Source organism: Pipistrellus kuhlii, unplaced genomic scaffold (genome assembly GCF_014108245.1).
Source record: "Pipistrellus kuhlii isolate mPipKuh1 unplaced genomic scaffold, mPipKuh1.p scaffold_m20_p_8, whole genome shotgun sequence".
Classification (NCBI taxonomy): domain Eukaryota; kingdom Metazoa; phylum Chordata; class Mammalia; order Chiroptera; family Vespertilionidae; genus Pipistrellus; species Pipistrellus kuhlii.
In genome coordinates this window covers 47,660,848-47,681,686 of record NW_023425584.1, presented here as the reverse complement: position 1 = coordinate 47,681,686, position 20,839 = coordinate 47,660,848, and the positions used below count along the sequence as shown (strand labels likewise).

Here is a 20,839-nt window from a genome sequence, read left to right as displayed (position 1 = left end):
TCCTCCTCACTCTCTCTAGAAATCAACATAAAAAAATATCCTCAGGAGAGGTTTAAAAATAAAAAAAAATTATTTTTCATAAGTTAAGTCAATTAGCATTACTTTTTCTATGTCAATTAGTTGTCACTTTTCAAGGCATGTCAGTTTATTTCCCATCTGCTATATATACTTGTTCATAAGGCCTTACAGTATTTAATCAAGAAGATCCTTTTAAAGTATTGATAGCCACAAGAAAATTATTCCATGTTTGATCTGTGTTAAAGAACCAAAGTCCAAGATCGTTGAATGGAACTTAGAATAAAAATGTAATTAGGTTACATCCCTAAAGTCTGATATATCTTTAAACAAGACTGCAAATGAAACTTTATTAGAGCTTCAAATGAATTATTTCATTGCATTTTTTTAAAATTCATTTTCTTCCCCTTCTCTTTCATGTCTGTGCTACTGACAGCGCTGCCTCTATTTCACCTGTCTTTTTCGGGGAGTTTTAATTATTTACTGCTTAACGAGCAGTGTGGAGAGGCAGCCTCTTTCGGAGGTGCCTGCTCTGCTGTGGGTTTCTCCTTATCAAAGCCTTGCAGGGAGGCCTTGAAAGCTTCACTGAGCCTCCAGTCCCCACACACTGAACAGACGGCTCTGGAGGCTGTGTGGCCTCTGATCCTCTGACAAGAGGCACTGCCCCAGAAAAGCTCCTTGGAAGTCCGAGAGCGAGAGGGCTGAGAGTTAGGTGAAGGGTACCGATTCCAGCCAGCACCTCAGGAGGGTCTCAATTGGAATAAGTGACGCTGCTCCCTCTGGTTGGGTGTTAAAGCAGTCCATAGAGCCGGCCCCTCCAGATTTGCTCTAACTGGACGACAGATAGATACCATGACATGAAACGTTACTGAATCTGTGCAAGCCCAGGCACTCTGCATGGTGCCAGCACAGTTGTTTTAATGCCCCTTGCAACCACATCCCAAAGTTGGCATTGCCATCCTCATTTCAGAGCCCTTCAAGAAAGGGTGTGAATGGTCTAATTATATTATGATGTTTGAGGTTCAAGCCTTGGTCTCTGCCTTATATCAAACGCTGGATGCAGGTTCTATAAAAAAGGGTCAGGAACATTATGTAATTTAAGTAAGAATTAAATTATTAAGTCCAGAGCAATATAATTCATTAGTTGATAAGATGTCAATAGTGACTATTTCTCAGATTTTTATGCTTGTCAACAACACCTTAACTTAGTATTTGAAGGTGAGGTGGAAACCACCAAAGTAAAACAATTTGTCATTTGAGGAAAATAGTAAACTCTATGAATTCTACAAGGTTTATAATGGCTAGTGTGAATTTCCTATTTAAACATTACACATTTTAAAAACTGAGTAATCTTCATACTTCTGATTATGGACATGTAAGAGCAAAGATGTCTAATGCTTAATCCTTCGAAATTAGAAAACTTGAATAGAAACTACCTGCCTATGTTGATTCAAACATAAACCAGTGAAGCTTGCCCACCGTTTCCATCACTGGCCACAATGTAGCTCTCTGAAATCACAAACACGATTAATAACAGTTCCTCCAAAATATTATAGGGATCTCCTAGATTTTATTTATTTATTTTTTGTATTGGTTTCAGGTGTACAGCACAGTAGTTAGACAATCATCTACTTTATAAAGTGTTCCCCTCGCTATTTCCAATGCCCACTTGGCACCATACAGAGTTACCGAAATATTATTGGCTGTATTCCCTATGCCGCCGTTTACATCCCTGGGACTATTTTGAAACTGCTAATTTGTACTTCTTAATCCCTTCGCCTCTTTCACCCAGTCCCCTGCCTCCCAGCAGCTGGCAAATCTTCTGGATTTTAAAAATCAATTTATCAGCACTGTCAACATCAGTAAGAAAGCCCTTGGTGAGTTTCTCCTAGGTCTGTGTTCCTGGCATCCTTTCCGTTGTCTGGCTTAATGACCCATGCCCTTTAACAGGGGTGTGGTAGCGTTCCTATAATGTCCATCTGAAGTCTTTGCTCAAAATGATAAAGGAAGAATTTCATTTTCTAAATAGCATCTTAAATTTCTTCTAAGTATCCCAAAGTAGCAACAAAAGTTATGGGCACATTTTCTTCCTGGTTTATTAGGGAGACTATTCAGCTGCAGGACAGAATCTCTGCTTTCCAGTGTTCCATTTGCAAAGACGTGCAGTGGGTTATAATATAGAACAAATCTCCTCTGACAAGAGAGAAACCCTGGAAAATGATAGTTTCCACTGGGAAGTGGGACCGGCCCTTAACTATTTCTGCATGCATAGTGCCATTATAATGATCAGAATTGAATGTAAAAACCCAAAGATAATATAAAATGTTCTTGCGGTTAAACTGAAATGGAAAGCAGTGTCTTTTGTTTTTACAAAAGGGCAATAACATTTTTCTCTTTCTGCTACTCTTCAATATTGCTTCTAGCAGATTTTATGTCTGCATTGTATGGAATAGTAGCTTGAAGCCAAAGATGTCCAGTAGCTCCAGATTAAAATGTCATAAAATATACATAAAGCTTTATTGTTCCTTTAGGTTGCTGCTTTAAACTAAAGTGGAGTATTTCCCTAAATTCCTCAACAAATGTGCACAATTTAGAACTAAATATGCCTAAGACTTATAGGAGTGCTGCTGAAGAAATAGGCCTTATGGACCTGTCAAATTATTTTCATGCAATTGTTTCTGTGGCATTATTTCTACTGGCAAATGTACAAGTTGATAGAAAAGGAAATAATTAGCTACTTTCAGAACTGCTGATGCATGGAGCTAATGCAGGCCAGTTTGAGCATTTTAGAGATTGTGACATTTTAAATTACCTGAACAAAAAAACACAAAAAACACAAAAACCAGGAGCCATCTTTGGACATAATTAACATCTTGCCTAATGAATGTCAGGTCTAGACAGAGTCACACTTTATTTATGAAATATTATTTTATTCAAACTTACTCTCCCCCTTATTATATTGCAAACTTTAGATTTGTGTGCTGTTTTCTTAAGTGGAGCAACTTCTTTTTTTTTTTTTCTTTTTTCTTTTCCCTCCCCCTTCAAGTAATCAATGCACTGCTGAATGAGTTCATTTTAATGCACTCAATCATGCCTCTAATGTTCGTAGCTTACGGGCGCAAGCATCAGTAATGCAGGAATGTTATATGGCTTTAGTTTGGGCCATTTCATAAAATATTCATGGAATCAAAAATGTGCATCAAAATAGCGGCTGGGAGAATTACATTTATGTTCCTGCTTTTATGGCAGCTTCACATTTAAACCCATTTGTGTTAATATCTAGTCAATCTTCCTACTTTAAAAAAAAAAAACTAAAATGGGAGAGATCATATACATTCTCCTTTGCTTAATATTTGTTCTAGACATCTGCTGTGATACCACAAATATCTATAAACTTCCAGAGGCGCTGCACAGGGAAGAGAGTCAAACAACTATTTGGAAAATACCCAAATATATAAAATCTTATTTTCTCTGCATAGCGTTTGTCTTAGAATCCTACCGAGCCATTCTGTCGTTTTACAGCATTGTTTGGGTTTGGTTTGTATTTTTAAATAAATGGATGGATTTCTTGGTTGTGTGGGCTTTCGGTAAAGTGAAACTCCTTTCTAGCAGTTTTATTTTGAAAGTGCACTTTCCTTTATGTGGCAAACAAAATGCATTTCCTTTATGTGTCAGCCCTTTATATTGTTTATGTAAATGTTATATAATTGTTTTAAAAAAGAAAAACAACCACCCTGAGGCTCCGGCTACTTCTATCCACACCTGGCTCCTCTTGTTCTACGCACTTGTTCATGGTGTGTCCCCAAGATGTGCTTTCTGACATTACCTCCACTTACTGAGATAAGTTGATCATTGATGATATTGATGGGAGGTCATCTCCAGTTTGTTCAACAAGACACATTGGCTCCATTTTCTTCCCTGAGTCACTGGAAATATTAGCGGATGCTCTATATTCTTGCCAAGCACTTGGGTGAGCAGTCGTTGATGTATCTTCCTTATTGTGATGGCCCCTGTGATCCTTGTTGCTCACGGTGATGAGTATTTTCTGGTAATTTGGGAGACTTTTAACATCTATGACTATTCCCAAAGCCTTCTCTTTTCTGTCCTTATTTCAGTTAACTTATTTTTGTGAGACCTCGGTGTAATCATTCTTCTCTCTCTGACCTCTTCTTCAACAGGAAATAATGTTGGTATTTGATAATTCCGGAAAAGAGCAGTTGTCTAGATACTTGTCCGTCAATGAGATTGATGGTAGAATCTGAAAATCTGTCCTGGTTCTAATATGTTAAAGTTTATTTTTTAAAGTTTATTTGATGGTAAAGAGTAGGCTATATATGAACACTTGGAAAATGCTCTAAAAAGATGCTAAGAGCCAAAGTGGAAAATCTAGTTCATGATCTTCACTTATATTTGTATTTAGCTTTGTCAAAATGAGCACTCTATTGATGACCATTTAAGCATAGGAGTGTCGAACTCAATCAGAGAAGGAGCCAAAATCTAAAATCCAGCCTAAATCGCGGGCCGAATGGTTTACTGAACAGTCATAAACTGTCATTGTGATGGAAACGCAGCGGAGTGCAGTGATGACAGCGCGGTGCGGGCCACATTGCAAGGCCTGGCGGGACGGATTTGGCCCGCGGGCCTTGTGTTTGACACATGTGACCATTTAAGGTATTCCTATTAAATTTAAATTTCAAAAAAGATGTATTATGTCTTAATAAATATGTAGTCTCAATATCAGAGTCTTTACTCAGAAAGTAGTAAAATCTTTAAAATTCCTATCCACAGTTGGAAAAATAAATTAGATGGAAATCATATCATTGTTAATCATGCTTAAAGGGAAATACTTGCATATTTAGATGACTATAGTCCCTTTATAGGATAGACGTATATTTTAACATTTTAAATCAAATATTGTACTATTTTATCTAATACGTACTTTCAGTCTGACCAGCCTTTAGCAGTTTTAGCCAAGCCTTTTATGTGCTTATGGTCATTTAGATAAAATCCTTGCTGTCTTATTTACTGACCTATTTATTGTACCTCCAAATGATTTTAGAAATGAATCCCTACATCTGAGAAGGACTGGAAAACTTTACTTCCTCTGTGTAGACACTTCGGTGTAAAATGCTGGTCAGAATCCCCAGTGAGCTCGTCTGTGGCAAAGTGATTAAATTAAGCAACAGTGAAACCATAAACAGCTAGATATGGCCACAGGTGACTACATCTGGGGCACCCGAGGAATTTCAGGTGCCCCCACAGATGTCACCACGCGGTTCAGGGAAGACATTTACATGCAGGTCACATAGCTGGTTATGCATCCCATTCCTTTAGAAAGACCCACGGAAGCGCATCAGAGGCTAACACCTGAGCTTTTATGTTAGCGGTTACCTTGATTATCTGAGTATAGTCAGTTATAGAACGGAAAGAGACCAGAAATCACACAATTTAAGCATTACCTTTTTTTATTTCTTTATTGATTAAGGTGTTACTTTTTTACTTAAGAGAGTTATGTCCAGAAAATAATTTACTCCACCTGAGGTCCTGGCTCTTGGTTTGTTGACTGGCACATGATATGGTGGTACAAAGCTGTATGTGTTTTTTGTGATCCCAGGTTTAAATCCTAAACGTCAGTTTTTAGCCATTTAAGTTATTTAACCTTTGTGAGCCTCAAGCTTCCTCTTCAGCGTAAAAGTAACATTTACTTCTCCAGTTTTTTTTAACGTTAAATCAAATAATGTATGAGGTGGGGGAAGCTTTCCATTTTGACTAGCATCTTACCTGAGCATCTTGAACCACCATCCTTCCTTGTGGGAGACCTCAAGTAGTCTCTCTGAGAGCTGAATCTTGGCCAGTCATCATGAGCTAAACACTACTAGCCAGCCCCAATGCCCCAGCAAAAATCAAGCTCAACCAAAAACAACTATTCTCAGTAATTCCAAGGCACGTTTCTAGCACCGGGCCAACACCAATGTCCCAAGTACCTCCCTTACCTCATTCCTGGTTAGATAACCTGTGCAGGATGCCTGATGGCATCGATAACGGGGAAGTCTGGGCTAAGGACACAGTCCCCACCTTTTCTTCACTCTTGCCTAAGTCACCCCGTCCCCATTTCCTCCACCTCTCCTTTCCCCACTTTCTGCCTTCCCCTTCCCCTTTTTTCCCCCTTGCAAATCAAATCTTGAACATGACTATCAATGCTCGTATTTTATTTGCTTCATTATGCCTCATTTGCATGTCATTGTAATTAGTTAGGTTAGTCAGAGCTTCATCTGCTGGCACTCCTCCTAAAATTGTTAGCAAATCTGTTATTTTATAACACAACATTGGACCCTCTCCATCTGATTACTGTATGTGACCCTCAATGTTGTTAAGTCTTTCCTAGTTTCCTTACAGTCCCATTTTTTTTTCTGGACTAGATATCTGGTTTACTCACAGTTCCCTGTATCCAGCATCTCCTATTCACATGGTCACAGAGAAATATGTGTCAGTGCTTTGTGAATAGCTGGGTGCTGGATGGGAAAAAGAACTCTTGTATACATCTTCCCAGGGATGCAGAGCTGTACTTCACAGGTAGAAATATAGTTAATGGAGGAAACATAGCACACATATATGTCAATGCTTCATTCGAGTTTCTTAAAGAATGAGGGTCATGGGTATTCAGAGAAAGGTGTTTCTGGTGAGAGGTGCTGCAGGAGAGATGACAAACTATGCTGCTTTTTGGGAGGTAAAGAAAAATTGTCAGTTAAATTGTAAAGATAGATTAGAGCAGTGAACTTCAACCTTGAGTATTTGTATCAATAATGAAAAAGGATTGGGTGTTATTTTAAAATAGCTCCTATTTTATATTTCTTATTACAAATAGACATAATGTGATGATAGAAACGTTAGGAAATGACAGTTATAAGAGAAAGAAAATAAAAGCTGGGGAAAAACCATTCCTCACCTGTATAACTGATAATGTTTTGTGTTTTCTGATGTTTTTCAATAGTAACATCAACCCATGTAATGAAATGTTCTTATATAATATCATGCTGATTGTCTTTATAATATCATCTTTGTAGTCTTTTACCATGTGAAAATTTCATAATACAAGTTTATAAATATCTCTGTAGTACACATTCCCCTGTCTTTGCTGATATGCCCTCCTCTGCATGACACAGCGGGGTCCAGACAGGCCACAACTTTACCGAACTTTGGTACAGATTATTTGCTCATTAACCATCTCCCTTTTTAAAAATACTTTTGTTGATTTCAGAGAGGAAGGGAGAGGGAGATATAGAAATATCAATAATGAGAGAGTATCATTGATCAGCTGCTTCCTGCAGGTCCCCCACTGGATTTTGAGCCTGCAACCCGGGCATGAGTCATGACTGGGAATCAAACCATGACCTCCTGGTTCACAGGTCGATACTCAACCCCTGAGCCTCGCAGGCTGGCAAGCTGGGCATTATCCATCTCTTTTGTGTTTCTGTATGAATACTATTCTTTTTTATGTGTGCATTCTTTAATGCTTTAATACTGATAATATTAAGTAACAAACTTGATGCAAAAATAGAAGGAAATGATATGTCATACTCTTGGCAGGGGCTATAATATCTGACCTGTAATATCCAGTGAATCCTATTTGAGGAAATACATTGAACCTAAATAGGGTTAATTCAATCAGCTATTAATAACATGGTAATAAGGACTCAGCTATGTCTTTTGCAGAAAAAGGAAGTTGTACTTAAAAAATAAGTTAGTGGCTATATTTCAATCAACCAGTTCGATTTCTAAAAACTATTATCACTATATCAACAGTAACGATGTCTATTGATCACATACTCTGCATCAGATATTGAACTTGTATTAATTTCTCACAAAAACACCTTGAATAGTTTCACTATAATTCTATTTTACAGAAGAGTTAAACTCAGGCACAGGGAGAGTAGTAATTAGCCTGAGGCTCAACAACAAAAAATGATAAAATTAAGTTGGGATAGAAACTCAGGCTGTTTGGATTCATCCTTAACCACTACTGTTTTAACACCTAGATATAAGTGCTTTTCCAGTTTATTTCAATTAGAGAACTCCAATAAAAGAGTATTTACATTACAGGATGAGGTGAACATTTCCACAAAGCAATGCACAAGTAAAATGCACTCCCCAGTAGGGAGCCGCAAGCTGCTCTTTCAGAAATGGGCTAATGCATATTTCAAGGAATGAAATAAGTCAAAACTAATTTAGAGTTTTGGCTTTGAGAATATATAGTTGGACTATATTGGGGAATGCAATCCAGAAAGGCAGTTAAGCTACATTTTAATTATTCACAATTAAACAGAATTATGTCCACAAATGCCTGCTTGGAAAGTACTGTCAACTTTGAAAAGACCCACAATATTTGAATTTGAAACTTGTAATGGACGCATCCTTTCTCAAGATACTAGCATCCTTCTTGAGAATGAAGAATGCTGCCTGGTGGGAGAGCAGTGCTGGACAGTGGTGCGGAGACTGGGCACCCTAGTCAGATTGCCTGGATCTATACACCCACTACACGTGCAATCTTGGGCAAAGTTCTGACCCTTGCCTTCTCTTCTATTCCACATGATTGTTCTGAAGATTGAAAAATGCATATAAAGCACATAACATAAATAAATGTTAGCCAGTGTGATGCTAATTAATAATTATTAGTGGATTTTCATACTCCCTCTAAACATCGGTAATCCCAGTCAATTTCTACTAGCAAAGTGCATCCCTCTAGCAAGTGTCCAGCCAGAATCAGCGCTGTATCTGAGGCCCACACGAAGACAGCACCCTTTCCAGCTTAGGTCTTCTTCAGCCTTAGAAATCCTTGAATATATTTCATGATCTTCCCCCCCCCCTCCCCCCCCACTTAATAGTAAAACATAAGATGTACACAACATTTTTGAAAATATGTGCTGGCCTGTGGTTTATATTTATGAATGGCTCTTATTCTTCAGGTCAGCTTCTGGAAGCTGCCGAGCATTATGAAGCATTCCATCAATTGACGCAGGGGCGGATATGGAAGGATGGGGCAGGCCGCTTTCTCAACTTGTTGGCCTGCGAGAGTCTCCTGAGGACGTACAGATTACTCTCAGACAAAATGCTGGAAAATAAAGATTACACACAGGCCATCAGAATTCTAATAAAAGCTTCTGAAATAGCCAAAGAAGGTAAGTGGGAAAGAACACTCTCACACGGCTTCCTTTAATGGGCAGACGCTGCTTCTCCCGAGAGAGACATAAACTTCGTCAAGTGTTTGGGTGATTATTTCCTATGAAATGCAAAGACAAATGCCATCAATATCCTTTCAGATTTCACTGTAAAACAGAGGAGCCTTAGTGCTGACAACAAGAAATCCATTAGTTTCTTGAAAGCTTTATCTCCAAAATTACAACCTTCTGGGAGGAGTGTTATAAAACAATGAGCCCATAATGAGAAAGTAAGGTCATTTGCAAAAGTTAAGTGTGTGTGCTCGTGTGTGTGTGTGTGTGTGTGTGTGTGTGTGTTTAAGGTCTTATTATTCTTATAATCTGATAGTCCTTTCATTGTTTGTAAATTCCCCATTGTCATGTAATAGGGATGATTTGATAAATATTAGGAGTAACAGGAAAATGGAACTCAAATATATAGTAGACTCTTGCCTGTCACGGTATGGCCTTAGGGCTGGCAGCATCAGCCTCTCCAGGAAGCATGTAAGAAAAGCAGCAACTTGGGGCCCCACCTGGGACCTCCTGCATCAGAATCTGCAGGTTAGCAAGTTTCCCAGGTGATTCGCATGCACATTACAGCAATAGAAACGCTTTTGTGAAAGGGGATTCTTGATATTCTGTATCATTTGCATACATATAAAGTATTTAAAAATTGTGCAGTATATACTCACAAGCTTTTACTTTGTGAAATGCAAGGGTATTTCATTACCATTCTGGAGGCCCGGTGCACGAAATTCTTATATTGGGGTGGGGGTTTCCCTCAGCCCAGCATGCTTCCTCTCACAGTCCTGGAGCCTTGTGATTGATCACCCCACAGAGGGAGGCCCCGCCCAGCCACCACAGCCCGCTGGCCAGTGGCCTGGGCCTCCCTCTTTGGGGCAATTGTTGATCCCCTGATTGATTGCCCCACTGTCTGGTGGCCTGTGCCTCCCTCTGCCGGGTGATCATGGGGCAGTGTCTGGGCCCCCAACCAACCCAACAAATCACAATGCACCTTCCTTGGCTGGCCTGGCACCAGTGGGTATCATAGCATGGTAGTCTGGACGATGGTTCTGCTGTTCAGCCGTTTGGTCAATTTGCATATTATGTTTTTATTATTACAGATAGTAATTTATTAATAGAGTAGCCTTTTCATGAAGGAAACAAGATAAAAATTATGCTCTTGACCTGAAGTTTACTGGCTTGTGGATATATTTGCCCTATTGGAATAACAGATGGCTTATTTGGAATAAGCAAAACTGATTTTTCTGGGTGCGATTTTAATTTTCTAAAGAGTAAAAGTAAACATCTTAGCTCATTCTATTATGTATTTTAATGATATTAGTTGGGATAGCCATAGGAAATCACCCCCCCCCCCTTTGAAAGATGTATTTCACTGCATGAACTACTTTTGAATGAATGGTGATCTAATACCTTACCCATAGGGTGAAAAGTGATGTAAATACTTAGCTCTTAGATCAATTGCAGCAGCTGACTTTAGTTACCTGGAAAGTTATGTGTGGAATTTCAGTGTAAATATCAATTAGGAAAAGGTATTTTGCTTTAGGTTTTCTTTTACTAAATTGTAAAGTTGTTCACAAAGAAAAAAATGGTTCCCATCAAGAATCTTGAAAATAAAAACAGTATTTTCTTTAAGATAAATGATTATTGATTTAGAGAGCAAAGCCAATATTAATTCAACCCACTCAAACTACACAATATAAATAGTATTTTTCCCTTTGCTATATGTGTCACTCAACTTTAATAGTGCTGACATTCCCCTCCATTCTTTCACTGCCTTCACTTTATCTTAACTTTTTATGAACTAGTAAGCAGGAAAAATTTTCATGCTTAAATCCCATTTAAAAACTAATATTTGATGTGATCCAGCCATTTATTAGCTGCCTCAAAATCTATCAACCAGGGCAGATTTTCTTTCTCTCCTCCTCTTTTCTGGGATGCCCTTCACAAAAAAAGTAGATGCAAATGAAAATAATACATCAGTGCATGCTATAATTAGTGGTTTAATTCAGTTACTCCATTTAACACAGCAAATCACATACAACCAACTTTTAATCGTTCCAGGGCCACTTCCCTTCTCAGCCTCTTCTTTTTACCCCCTTTCTCTCTTTCCTAGTCTCACCCCTACCCCATCACTTATAAACTTATTCCTAAGAAAAAGTTAGTGTCCAGGTGAATTTAAGAGTTAAAATTCCCTAGACTGGATCTACTGGTCCCTTTTAACTCTGCTGAATGGAAATCTTAAGGGTATAATTCTCTGCAATTGGTGTAATGGCTAGAGAAGAAGAAAAAAAATACAGCCACTGGCATATCCTGTTTTCTTGCAGTCTTCCAAATGAGCCAAGCTTCACAAGGGATAATGCACTGAGTGCTGAGCATGAAAGCAGCACCGAGAATTGCTGGCTCCTGCTGACATTCATCATGGTTGGAATGCAGAGTTCAGAAATATAAAGATACTTACTTTCTAAAGATCAGAAGTGAGGGTGCTCTTGTCAGCATTTGCATTACCTAGGTGTTAGTTAGGTGACATTGAAAGCCAATGACTTCCAAAAGTAGAAGGAAGATAGTTTTCTTTTCATGTTTAAGCATCTTGAATGGTTTTTGTAAGTATATCAGATGTATATGTCATATTTCATATATTAAACGTGAGTAAATTATGTTTATGAGATGATGTGATGTATGTATTATTGAGCCACATGTTGCATGTTTACACATTCTACTTTTGGAAAGGAGAATTTGATAATTCCTGGAATAAAGTGCCTTACACAGAAATAAGAAAGGTTTAGTTCCTCGTGAAAAGATGATGACAAAGAAAGACAAATGACTCAGTCACTTTCATCCAAATTTTAACCAATAGCTTTTAAATTGAACTTAATAAAAAATACTTCCTTAATTTGCTAATTATCTGCTCTGTTAGAGACTTAGCTGAATATCAGTTTTGTGAATGCATGTTTGTGCATCATGTAATGTTGGTTCTCTTGACTGATTATTTGATGTATGTATTGGGTCGGCAGCTAAGTAATTGCGGGTTTCACACAAATATGGCTTCAGTTGAATTTTTAGGTTTGCAGACGTAGTACAAATGTAAAACACATTTTGTTATTTGATAGTTGGCTATTCAGCTGTTAATCAGTAAAAAAAGTTTTTTGATCTGTTTTGTAGTTTTCGTTTGGTGTTCGTTGAAAAATGGAAAATCAAAAGGAACATTTTCGTCATATTTTGCTTTTTTATTTCCGCAAACGGAAAAACGCATCGCAAGCTCATAAAAAGTTATGTGCTGTTTATGGTGACGAAGCCTTAAAAGAACGGCAGTGTCAAAATTGGTTTGCCAAATTTCGTTCTGGTGATTTTTCACTCAAAGATGAAAAACGCTCTGGTCATCCAGTTGAAGTTGATGACGCCCTAATCAAAGCAATAATCAATTCGGACTGTCACAGTACAACACGTGAGATTGCAGAGAAGCTTCATGTATCACATACATGCATTGAAAATCACTTAAAACAACTTGGCTATGTTCAAAAACTCGATACATGGGTTCCTCACGAACTGAAAGAATCACAGTTAACGCAACGCATTAGCAGCAGCGATTTGCTAAAGAAACGTAATGAAAATGATCCATTTTTAAAACGACTGATAACTGGCGATGAAAAATGGGTTGTTTACAACAATATCAAGTGGAAAAGATCGTGGAGCAGGCCAGGTGAACCAACTCAAACAACATCAAAAGCTGATATTCATCAAAAGAAGGTTTTGTTATCAGTTTCGTGGGATTACAAAGGAATTGTCTACTTTGAACTCTTACCACCCAACCGAACGATCAATTCTGATGTCTACATTGAACAACTAACAAAATTAAACAATGCAGTTGAAGAAAAGCGGCCCGAATTGACAAATCGAAAAGGTGTTGTATTCCATCGTGACAATGCAAGGCCACACACATCTTTGGTCACTCGGCAAAAATTAATGGAGCTTGGTTGGGATGTTTTGCCACATCCACCATATAGTCCTGACCTTGCACCATCTGATTACTTTTTGTTTCGATCTTTACAAAACTCCTTGAATGGTAAAAATTTCAATAATGATGATGATGTCAAATCGTACCTGATTCAGTTTTTTGCTAATAAAAACCAGAAGATTTTTGAACGTGGGATTATGATGCTGCCTGAAAGATGGCAAAAGGTCATTGATCAAAATGGGCAATACATTACAGAATAAAGTTATTTAGTTCCATGAAAAAATTATCTTTGATTTTCTTTTAAAAATCCGCAATTACTTAGTTGCCGACCCAATAGTAGCAGCTATGCTAGATGACTATAGGTCTTTACATGATGGACCAGCATAGAAATTATACATGAGTCTCAAAATGATAATGCCTGTCTATTGCATGTAGAGGATAACTCCTCATGATTATATTGCTTATACACTTTAACATCTGTGATTCAGGTAAATTAAGAAGCAACAGACTTTTTTTTTTTTAAACAATTAGATCTCAGGAATTGTTGATAAATGTGTATACGTTGTTGTAACTGTCTACTGTCTTCAAAGCAAATATTCTGTTTGTTGTAATGAATCAATTTCTTTAAAGTCACTATAATTTTCTGCATTTTCACTTTAGGAAATGACAAAAAGATGGAAGGGGAAGCTTCCTATTACTTGGGCTTAGCACACTTGGCTGCTGGAGAGCATGACATAGCATTAGCAGTAAGTTGAACTAAATGTTTAAGTGTTCCCACTTAAAATTTTTGTTTTATTATATTTTATTTTATTGTATGTTGTTATAAGTCCAATAGATATGGGCTATATATATATATATATATATAGAGAGAGAGAGAGAGAGAGAGAGAGAGAGAGAGAGAAAGAAGAGAGAGAGAGACTAACACAAAAGCAATATTCTGGAAGCACAAAAAGTTGCTTTTATTGTTTATAAAAGGTGGTACATAGTCAATTACCATTCAATGCTTTATAATATATGAAAATTAAATATATGAAATCATGTAACTGTCTATATTCTCATATCACCAAGGACAAGAGGAAATGGGTTTAAAGGGCAGCAAAAATAAGTAGTAAAAAAGTTACTAAAGGCCCTGGAGGGTAGCTCAGTTGGTTGACGCATTATCCAGATACTCCAAGGTTGCAGGTTCAATCTCTGGTCAGGACACATACAAAAAGCAACCAACAAGTGCATAACTAAGTGGAACAAATTGGCATTCTCTCAGTATATAGCAGGCATCATGCCATGCACTGAATCTGTTCCATAATTTTATACAATAATAGTGGTGTAGGATAGTCTAGTAATGAATGTTATCATGAAACTAATACACAGAGTGATTAGAAAAAATAATTCACATAAGGTTTTAAGACCACCTTCCTTGTATATAATAAACCTTTGATAATGATTAGCTTTTAGCACTTCTACCCTGACCTCAGTTTCTGGTCATTAGTAGATGTGAAGGTGGTGACGAGTAGATACAGTCGTTCTGAAAGACTTGGGAATAGAGTAAATGTGGGAGGCGAGGGAGATAGAGGTGTCCAGATGGACACTAGTTTCCTGGCTATGGTGCTGGATAGATGCTGGGCTCATTCACTGAGGCAGAGAATGCTGAAGGGCGCCAGCCTTATGGGGAAATGGAGAGTTCAGTTTTGAATGTTGAATTTTGAGGACATTTTGAGATATCCAAGGAGAGATCAAATAGACAGAAGTACATGTGGGTCTGGACACAAAAGGAAATCTGGATTGGAGATGCTGCATAGACTTCACACTAATAACCGTGTCACTTTAAGCACACCAGAGCTGGGGAGTGGAGGAGCTTTCTTGGGGTAGGTGGACAGTGTTTGATGAAAAAGTCCTAGGGCCAACCTGGGTGAAGGAGGTACAAAGGGGATTAAACAAGAGTATCCATGGAAGTGGGAGGAAAATCAGAAATAGATGATCTGACCAAAGATAAGCCAGGGGAACTGGCCATGTCTAAAAGACTTAACAATGCCAACTCCTCTGTCTCCTATCCGGGTTTTGGACTGGAATAAGAGAGCTCCTTGCAGATATTTTCAGTAAGAACGTATCCCTACCCCTTAGGCAAGTACATGGGTTAGTTAGGGTTAGTTAATGTTTGTCATTGAATTCCCAGGCAGGGCAGAGGCTTTGAGAAACCAGGCAGGCCGCACTCCAGGCCTTGGGCTCATTGCTGCACTCACCATACAAGAGCAGCCTTTGCCGTTGTGAAGAGTTGGGAGCTGTCATGGCAGAATATTGCTGCCTTTTGGGAACACAGCTCACCCAGAACTGACGCCTTGCAGGAAACAAGCATGAGATTTGGGCCAGACCCACAGGCAGAGCTGCAGGGTCAAATAATGGGTTCTATTGTCAGGTGTGCACACAGGATGCCAAGAGCAAATTCGAGAAGGAGCCACGAAGGGTTGGGGTGTGGCTGGGTGGAGAATGGACACTGAGCAGTAGGAGATTTGTGGCGTGGAGGTCTTCCAGCTCAGGCTGGTGGCAGAGAGCAGCTGGTTTCGGTGGTTGGGCTCATATAAAATAGGTTCCCACAAAACCTGCCATCTTGCTTGGATCTCAGGTTGAAGGCCATGTCTTTTCATCCTTTCTAATATCTTACTTTAGCCACTTTCCCCTGCTTCCTTTCAGGGATAATAGGGCATGCTTCAGACTACCATTTGATTCCCCTTTCCCGTTTTGTTTCTGGACCTGGGAGCTCCTCATGTTACATAAACCGTTTATTATTATTTATTTGCGGACTACAGCGTGTCTTTCCATCGCAGTCTCTCTCTTTCCAACAGCATTGCTTCTAGTTTACAAGATGTCTCTTAGGAACCCGAAACATATTTTACTTATTTAATTAATATATTGTGAAAAAAATCACATGATCAGTTTATAATAGGATTGATTACTTGATTGATTGATTAGATATCTGTCCAGTTATCAAATCGTACAGTAAAAATTCAACATAAATTTTTTTTGAATCTTCTTTTATCCTTTGTTCCCTCCCTGTGCAGTATTACCACCACCATTGATGGTGGTTCTGTCTCAGTGTGCCTGTGAAGGGGGCCAGAATGCTCAGAAACCAGCTTTGTGGTGCTGGAGCCAGGGTGACAGCTTGTGGTTAGAACTAGCCCTTCCTTCCCTCTTATTCAGTCTAGCTTTAGTGTTCATCAATTCCATACACTATTTTTATTTTCTCACTTGTAATTTAAGTTTGGAATTTAGAACATTTTCACATATTCTGTATCTTGCCTCTAGATTTGATCTCCACCTCTCACTGATGTCCCCCTTCCAATAATGCTGTTCATCTGCTTAAAGACTTTTACATGATTTTTCAGAGAAACTTGGCTTAGAGAAACCTGTCACAGGAAATATTTCTAATTGAAGGTTCTGATGATCATGAACAAATGATCATCAAATTTTCTAATTTATATTAACTTAAAGGCTTTAATTTATTATATATGATTAATACATGTAATATAAGAATATGTTGGCAAGTGTATGAATACAGTCTGGCCATCCATTCCTTGCTGATAAAAAGTTTTTTCCTCTGTGACAGAATAGAGCTAACCTAAAAACAAATGGTAGATTTCTTTAGGGCTGAAGTACTGATAGTAATGAGGGAAAGGTATTTGGAGAAGAGAAAGGACAGTTACTCTAATAAACCTGTGCATGAGGTCATGGAGACCCTGACATTTAAAGAGGAGAATGTTACCTGCATATGTCAGGTGCTGAGAAAAGAAATAGTCATCCCCTTTGGCCATCATCAATTAGGCCTATAAATGCTCCATGTAGAGTAAATTCTGAATTTTAGAAGGTAAATCTTATGAAGTTCTAAGGTTTTAGAGAGAAAAATTTAGTGGTGGACAAAAGTAGGTTAATAATAATAAAAAATAATGCAATAACTAATAAGGGAATAATAATATAAGAATAAACTGTTTCGCATATGCACAGCTGTAAACCTGCACATTTAAGGCCTTGTGCAAAGTTGGACCAACTTTCACAGTCAAATATTGCAACCATGAAATTATTTTAAGAAAAAGGAAAGTCTTCCCTTAGCACATTGTTTTTATACATGAATTTTCTTCCTCTCTTATCCCTTATTCCACTTAAAAATTTGGGGAACACCATCTTTAAATTTACTCAAGCTGTAGTATGTTCAGTGAATTATTTGTTTCCTATTACTTAGCAATAATGCAGCCTACCAAAAATTATATTATGAAAGCAAAATTCATTCTATTGATTTAATTTTTCCGTATACAAAACAGGTGCTCTCTATTTGCGTATGCTGGCATCTTTATAATAGCTTAGAATGCTTCCAACATTGGTGTTAGTGTATGTCTAGAGGCCTGGTGCACAGATTCATGCACAATAAAGGAAATTAATTAGAAGGGACTGGGTGAGACAATCTCCCGTGATCCCTCCCTGACCTGCTGCACCTGGGGCAGCAGTGGGGCTCAAAGGGTGTCTGTGGAGTGAGCAGGGTCCCTCCAGCAGGTGGGGTCCCTCGGCCTGGCCTGCAGAGATCGGGCTGAAACCGGCAGTCTGACATCCCCCAAGGGGCCCCGGAGTATGAGAGGGTATTCTGCAAAGTTGCTGTAGCTCAGCTGCCCCCTGTTGGTCATCATACCTACTGGCCAGTCGACTGGTCAACCGGTTACTTTCCTTTAGCATCATACTCTCTCCACACACCCTCCCACCAGTACACAACTAGCACTTACTTCCTTTCATTCCAAACATTTGCTAAGTAGAGAAATGTTCAAAATATCCATTATCTGACAAGCAAAAAAAAAGATGATAGGATTAGAACACACACCCATATGAGAAGAAAATAGTCATATTTCCTAATTTTACAAAAATTATTTATTTCCAAACTGCATAAAATTCCATTATGCAAAATTATAAAGCAATCATCTAAGGCATAGGCTATGCATGAATTCCATATCTGATATTGTTTATTACCTTTTGAACAGGTAGACTTACTTGGAAGATAACATTTTAAGTAGTTCATAAAAATGTGTTTTTAATAATTTGGTGATTATTAAACTGTAAATTGTTTTACTAATAATCTGCTGCTACTGTCTTTGTATTTAAAGACATGACTTTTCTAAAATATTAAAATAGATAATCTTCCAGTAATAACTAGATATAAATTTCTGGAGCAAAAAATTGTTGGCAGACTAGAATTTTAGTAAATTGAATGTGGTATATTTTAAAATGTCCTCATTATTTGAGTTTAGTTCTATTTATACCTTTTTCTTCTGTTTAATTTTCGAATCCTTCTCTTTTCAATGTTACAGATTAGAAAAATAGTGTGTGTAGGGATTTTTTTTTGAAATGATGAATATCTAATGGTATTTGTCATATAAATTATAGTATTTGTCATTTAAATGATAACAAATTACAGAAAAAGAAAAAAAACAAGAAAAATGGAAGTCTGTTCTTTTAAAATCCTATATAATAAAAGAGTAATATGCAAACGGCAGAACAACCAATCAAAATGTAATATGCTAATGGTATACTAAGGCTGCTCAACCGCTCAGTATGGCATGCACTGACCAACAGCCAGCAGATTCTCTGACTGGTAGGTTAGCTTGCTGCTGGGGTTCGGCCAATTGGGACTGAGCGAAATGGGCCAAACATGCCCTGGAGCCCTCCTGTGGTACCTCCCCAGCCCAATCGTGCACTGGTGAGATCCCTCAGCCTGGCCTGTGCCTTCTTGCAACCCAGTACCCCTCAAGGGATGTCGGAGAGTTGGTTTCAGCCTGATCCCGCAGACTATTCCCTTTGGGAGGGTGCCAGATGCAGGGCTCATGGCTAGCAGTGCTGGGTGGCAGCACAAGCCTCTCCCAATTGGGACTGATTGGGTGTAAGCCTGTGGCAGGCACAGTGGGACAGGATGAGCAGGAGTGGCAGGCAGGAGCTGCAGGTGGCATTGGACTGTGGGTTTCAGCCCAATCTCTGAGGCCACTCAGAGGGACCCCACCAGTGCATGAATTTGTGCACTGGGCCTCTAGTGGTAGTATATAATGCAAAAACTTATAAGATATAGACAGACTTTAATGGAAATAAAGAGATATTTTATGTCAGGAAAGAAAGGGGTCCATGGATCAAATTAATATAAACACTGATATTCTAGTAGTAAAGTGTATTGATTTTTTTGACATGTGAAAGCTGGTTTTGATCCCTTTGAGACCTAGAATAGCACTTAAACCAAAACTTCATGATTATTATTATTGTTCATTATAAAAAGTGCTTCTGGAGTAGCTCTTTACAAAGCTGCTAATATTTTATTTCCAGTCATTCACATTTTTAGAAATAGGGCAGAGAATTCCCAATATTCATTTTGAGAGAAAACAAAGAAAAGGATAGTTATTTTTATTTGGTTCATCCTAAATAGGATAAACTTCAACACGCTGAAAATTAATACCTAATCAACTATACGAAATAATACTGACATATGGGACATAATGTATGTACACTCCTTAAAGTTCAAGGCCTCACACATGAAAATGTTCTCCAGACCAATAAAGTGACCTGAATAGTTCATCAGAAGACTAATTGTGTGACAGACCTAGAAGCAGCTGCACGTTGATCTAGAGGCCGCAAAAAAGGAAGAGGCATTGCACCTGCAAGAACCTGGAGATGATTATAGAACTCACATGTTAAACAGCAAATGTACATGGAACCTAATTTGTCCTTACAGATTGAGTCAAATTATATTTTCCTCTACCACACAATAGGGGTCACTTCAGAAAGAAAAATGTAATTCAACATTTTAAAAAATATCCAAACTATTCTCAAATGTATTTGCTGTGTAGACAATTACTTGATCTTCAGTTAACAGCTATATGGATATTAGAGCTTATCTATACTAATGAAAAGGTAATATGCTAATTAGACCAGCTGTCTTTCTGTACATTCTTCTGGACAAAGCCACGGTGGCGGGGGGCCAAGGCAGAGGTGGTTAGGGGCAATTAGACAGGCAGGCAAAGCAGTTAAGGATGATCAGGCCGGCAGGGGAGAACGGTTAGGGGCAATCAGACAGCAGGCAGAAATGGTTAGAGGCAATCTGGCAGGTAGGCAGAGGTGGTTAGGGGTGACTGGGCAGACAGGCAGATGTGGTTAGGGGTGATCAGACAGGCAGGCAGGTGTGCAGTCAGGAGCCAGTGGTCCCAGATTGCGAGAGGGATATGTGACTGCCGGTTTAGGCCCGATCCAACAGTGGGTCCTGGATTGGAGAGGGTGCAAGGCGGGCTGAGGGACCCCCCCCCCAATGCATGAATTTTGTGCACCAGGCCTCTAGTCCTATATAATAAAAGCTTAATATGCTAAGTGTCCAGTCATCCAGTCGGCTATTCAACTAATCCAAGAGTAATATGCTAATGATATGCTAAGGCCGCTCAACTGCTCACTATGACGAGCACTGACCACAAGGGGGAAGATGCTCTGTATGGTAAGTGAGCTTGCTGCTGGAGTCCAGCCAATCAGGACTGAGTGAGACAGGCTGGACATGCCCTGGAGACCTCCCATGTTCCCTCCCCGGAAGCCAGCCTCCCCCATTTCTCCTCAGTTCTGATTGTACATGAGTGGTGTTCCTCGGTCCAAGACCCCT

General features: G+C 38.7%; 1 protein-coding gene across 1 annotated transcript in view; it reads left to right on the top strand.

Moving 5' to 3' along the window:
• The window catches only part of TTC29 (tetratricopeptide repeat domain 29), a 148,037-nt gene that overhangs the window by 49,226 nt on the left and 77,972 nt on the right, over positions 1–20,839 (top strand). Inside the window, exons 6-7 of the mRNA XM_045576686.1 lie at positions 8,979–9,191; positions 13,846–13,931. Coding sequence (XP_045432642.1) covers positions 8,979–9,191; positions 13,846–13,931 — 299 coding nt within the window. The remainder of the gene's footprint in view (positions 1–8,978; positions 9,192–13,845; positions 13,932–20,839) is intronic.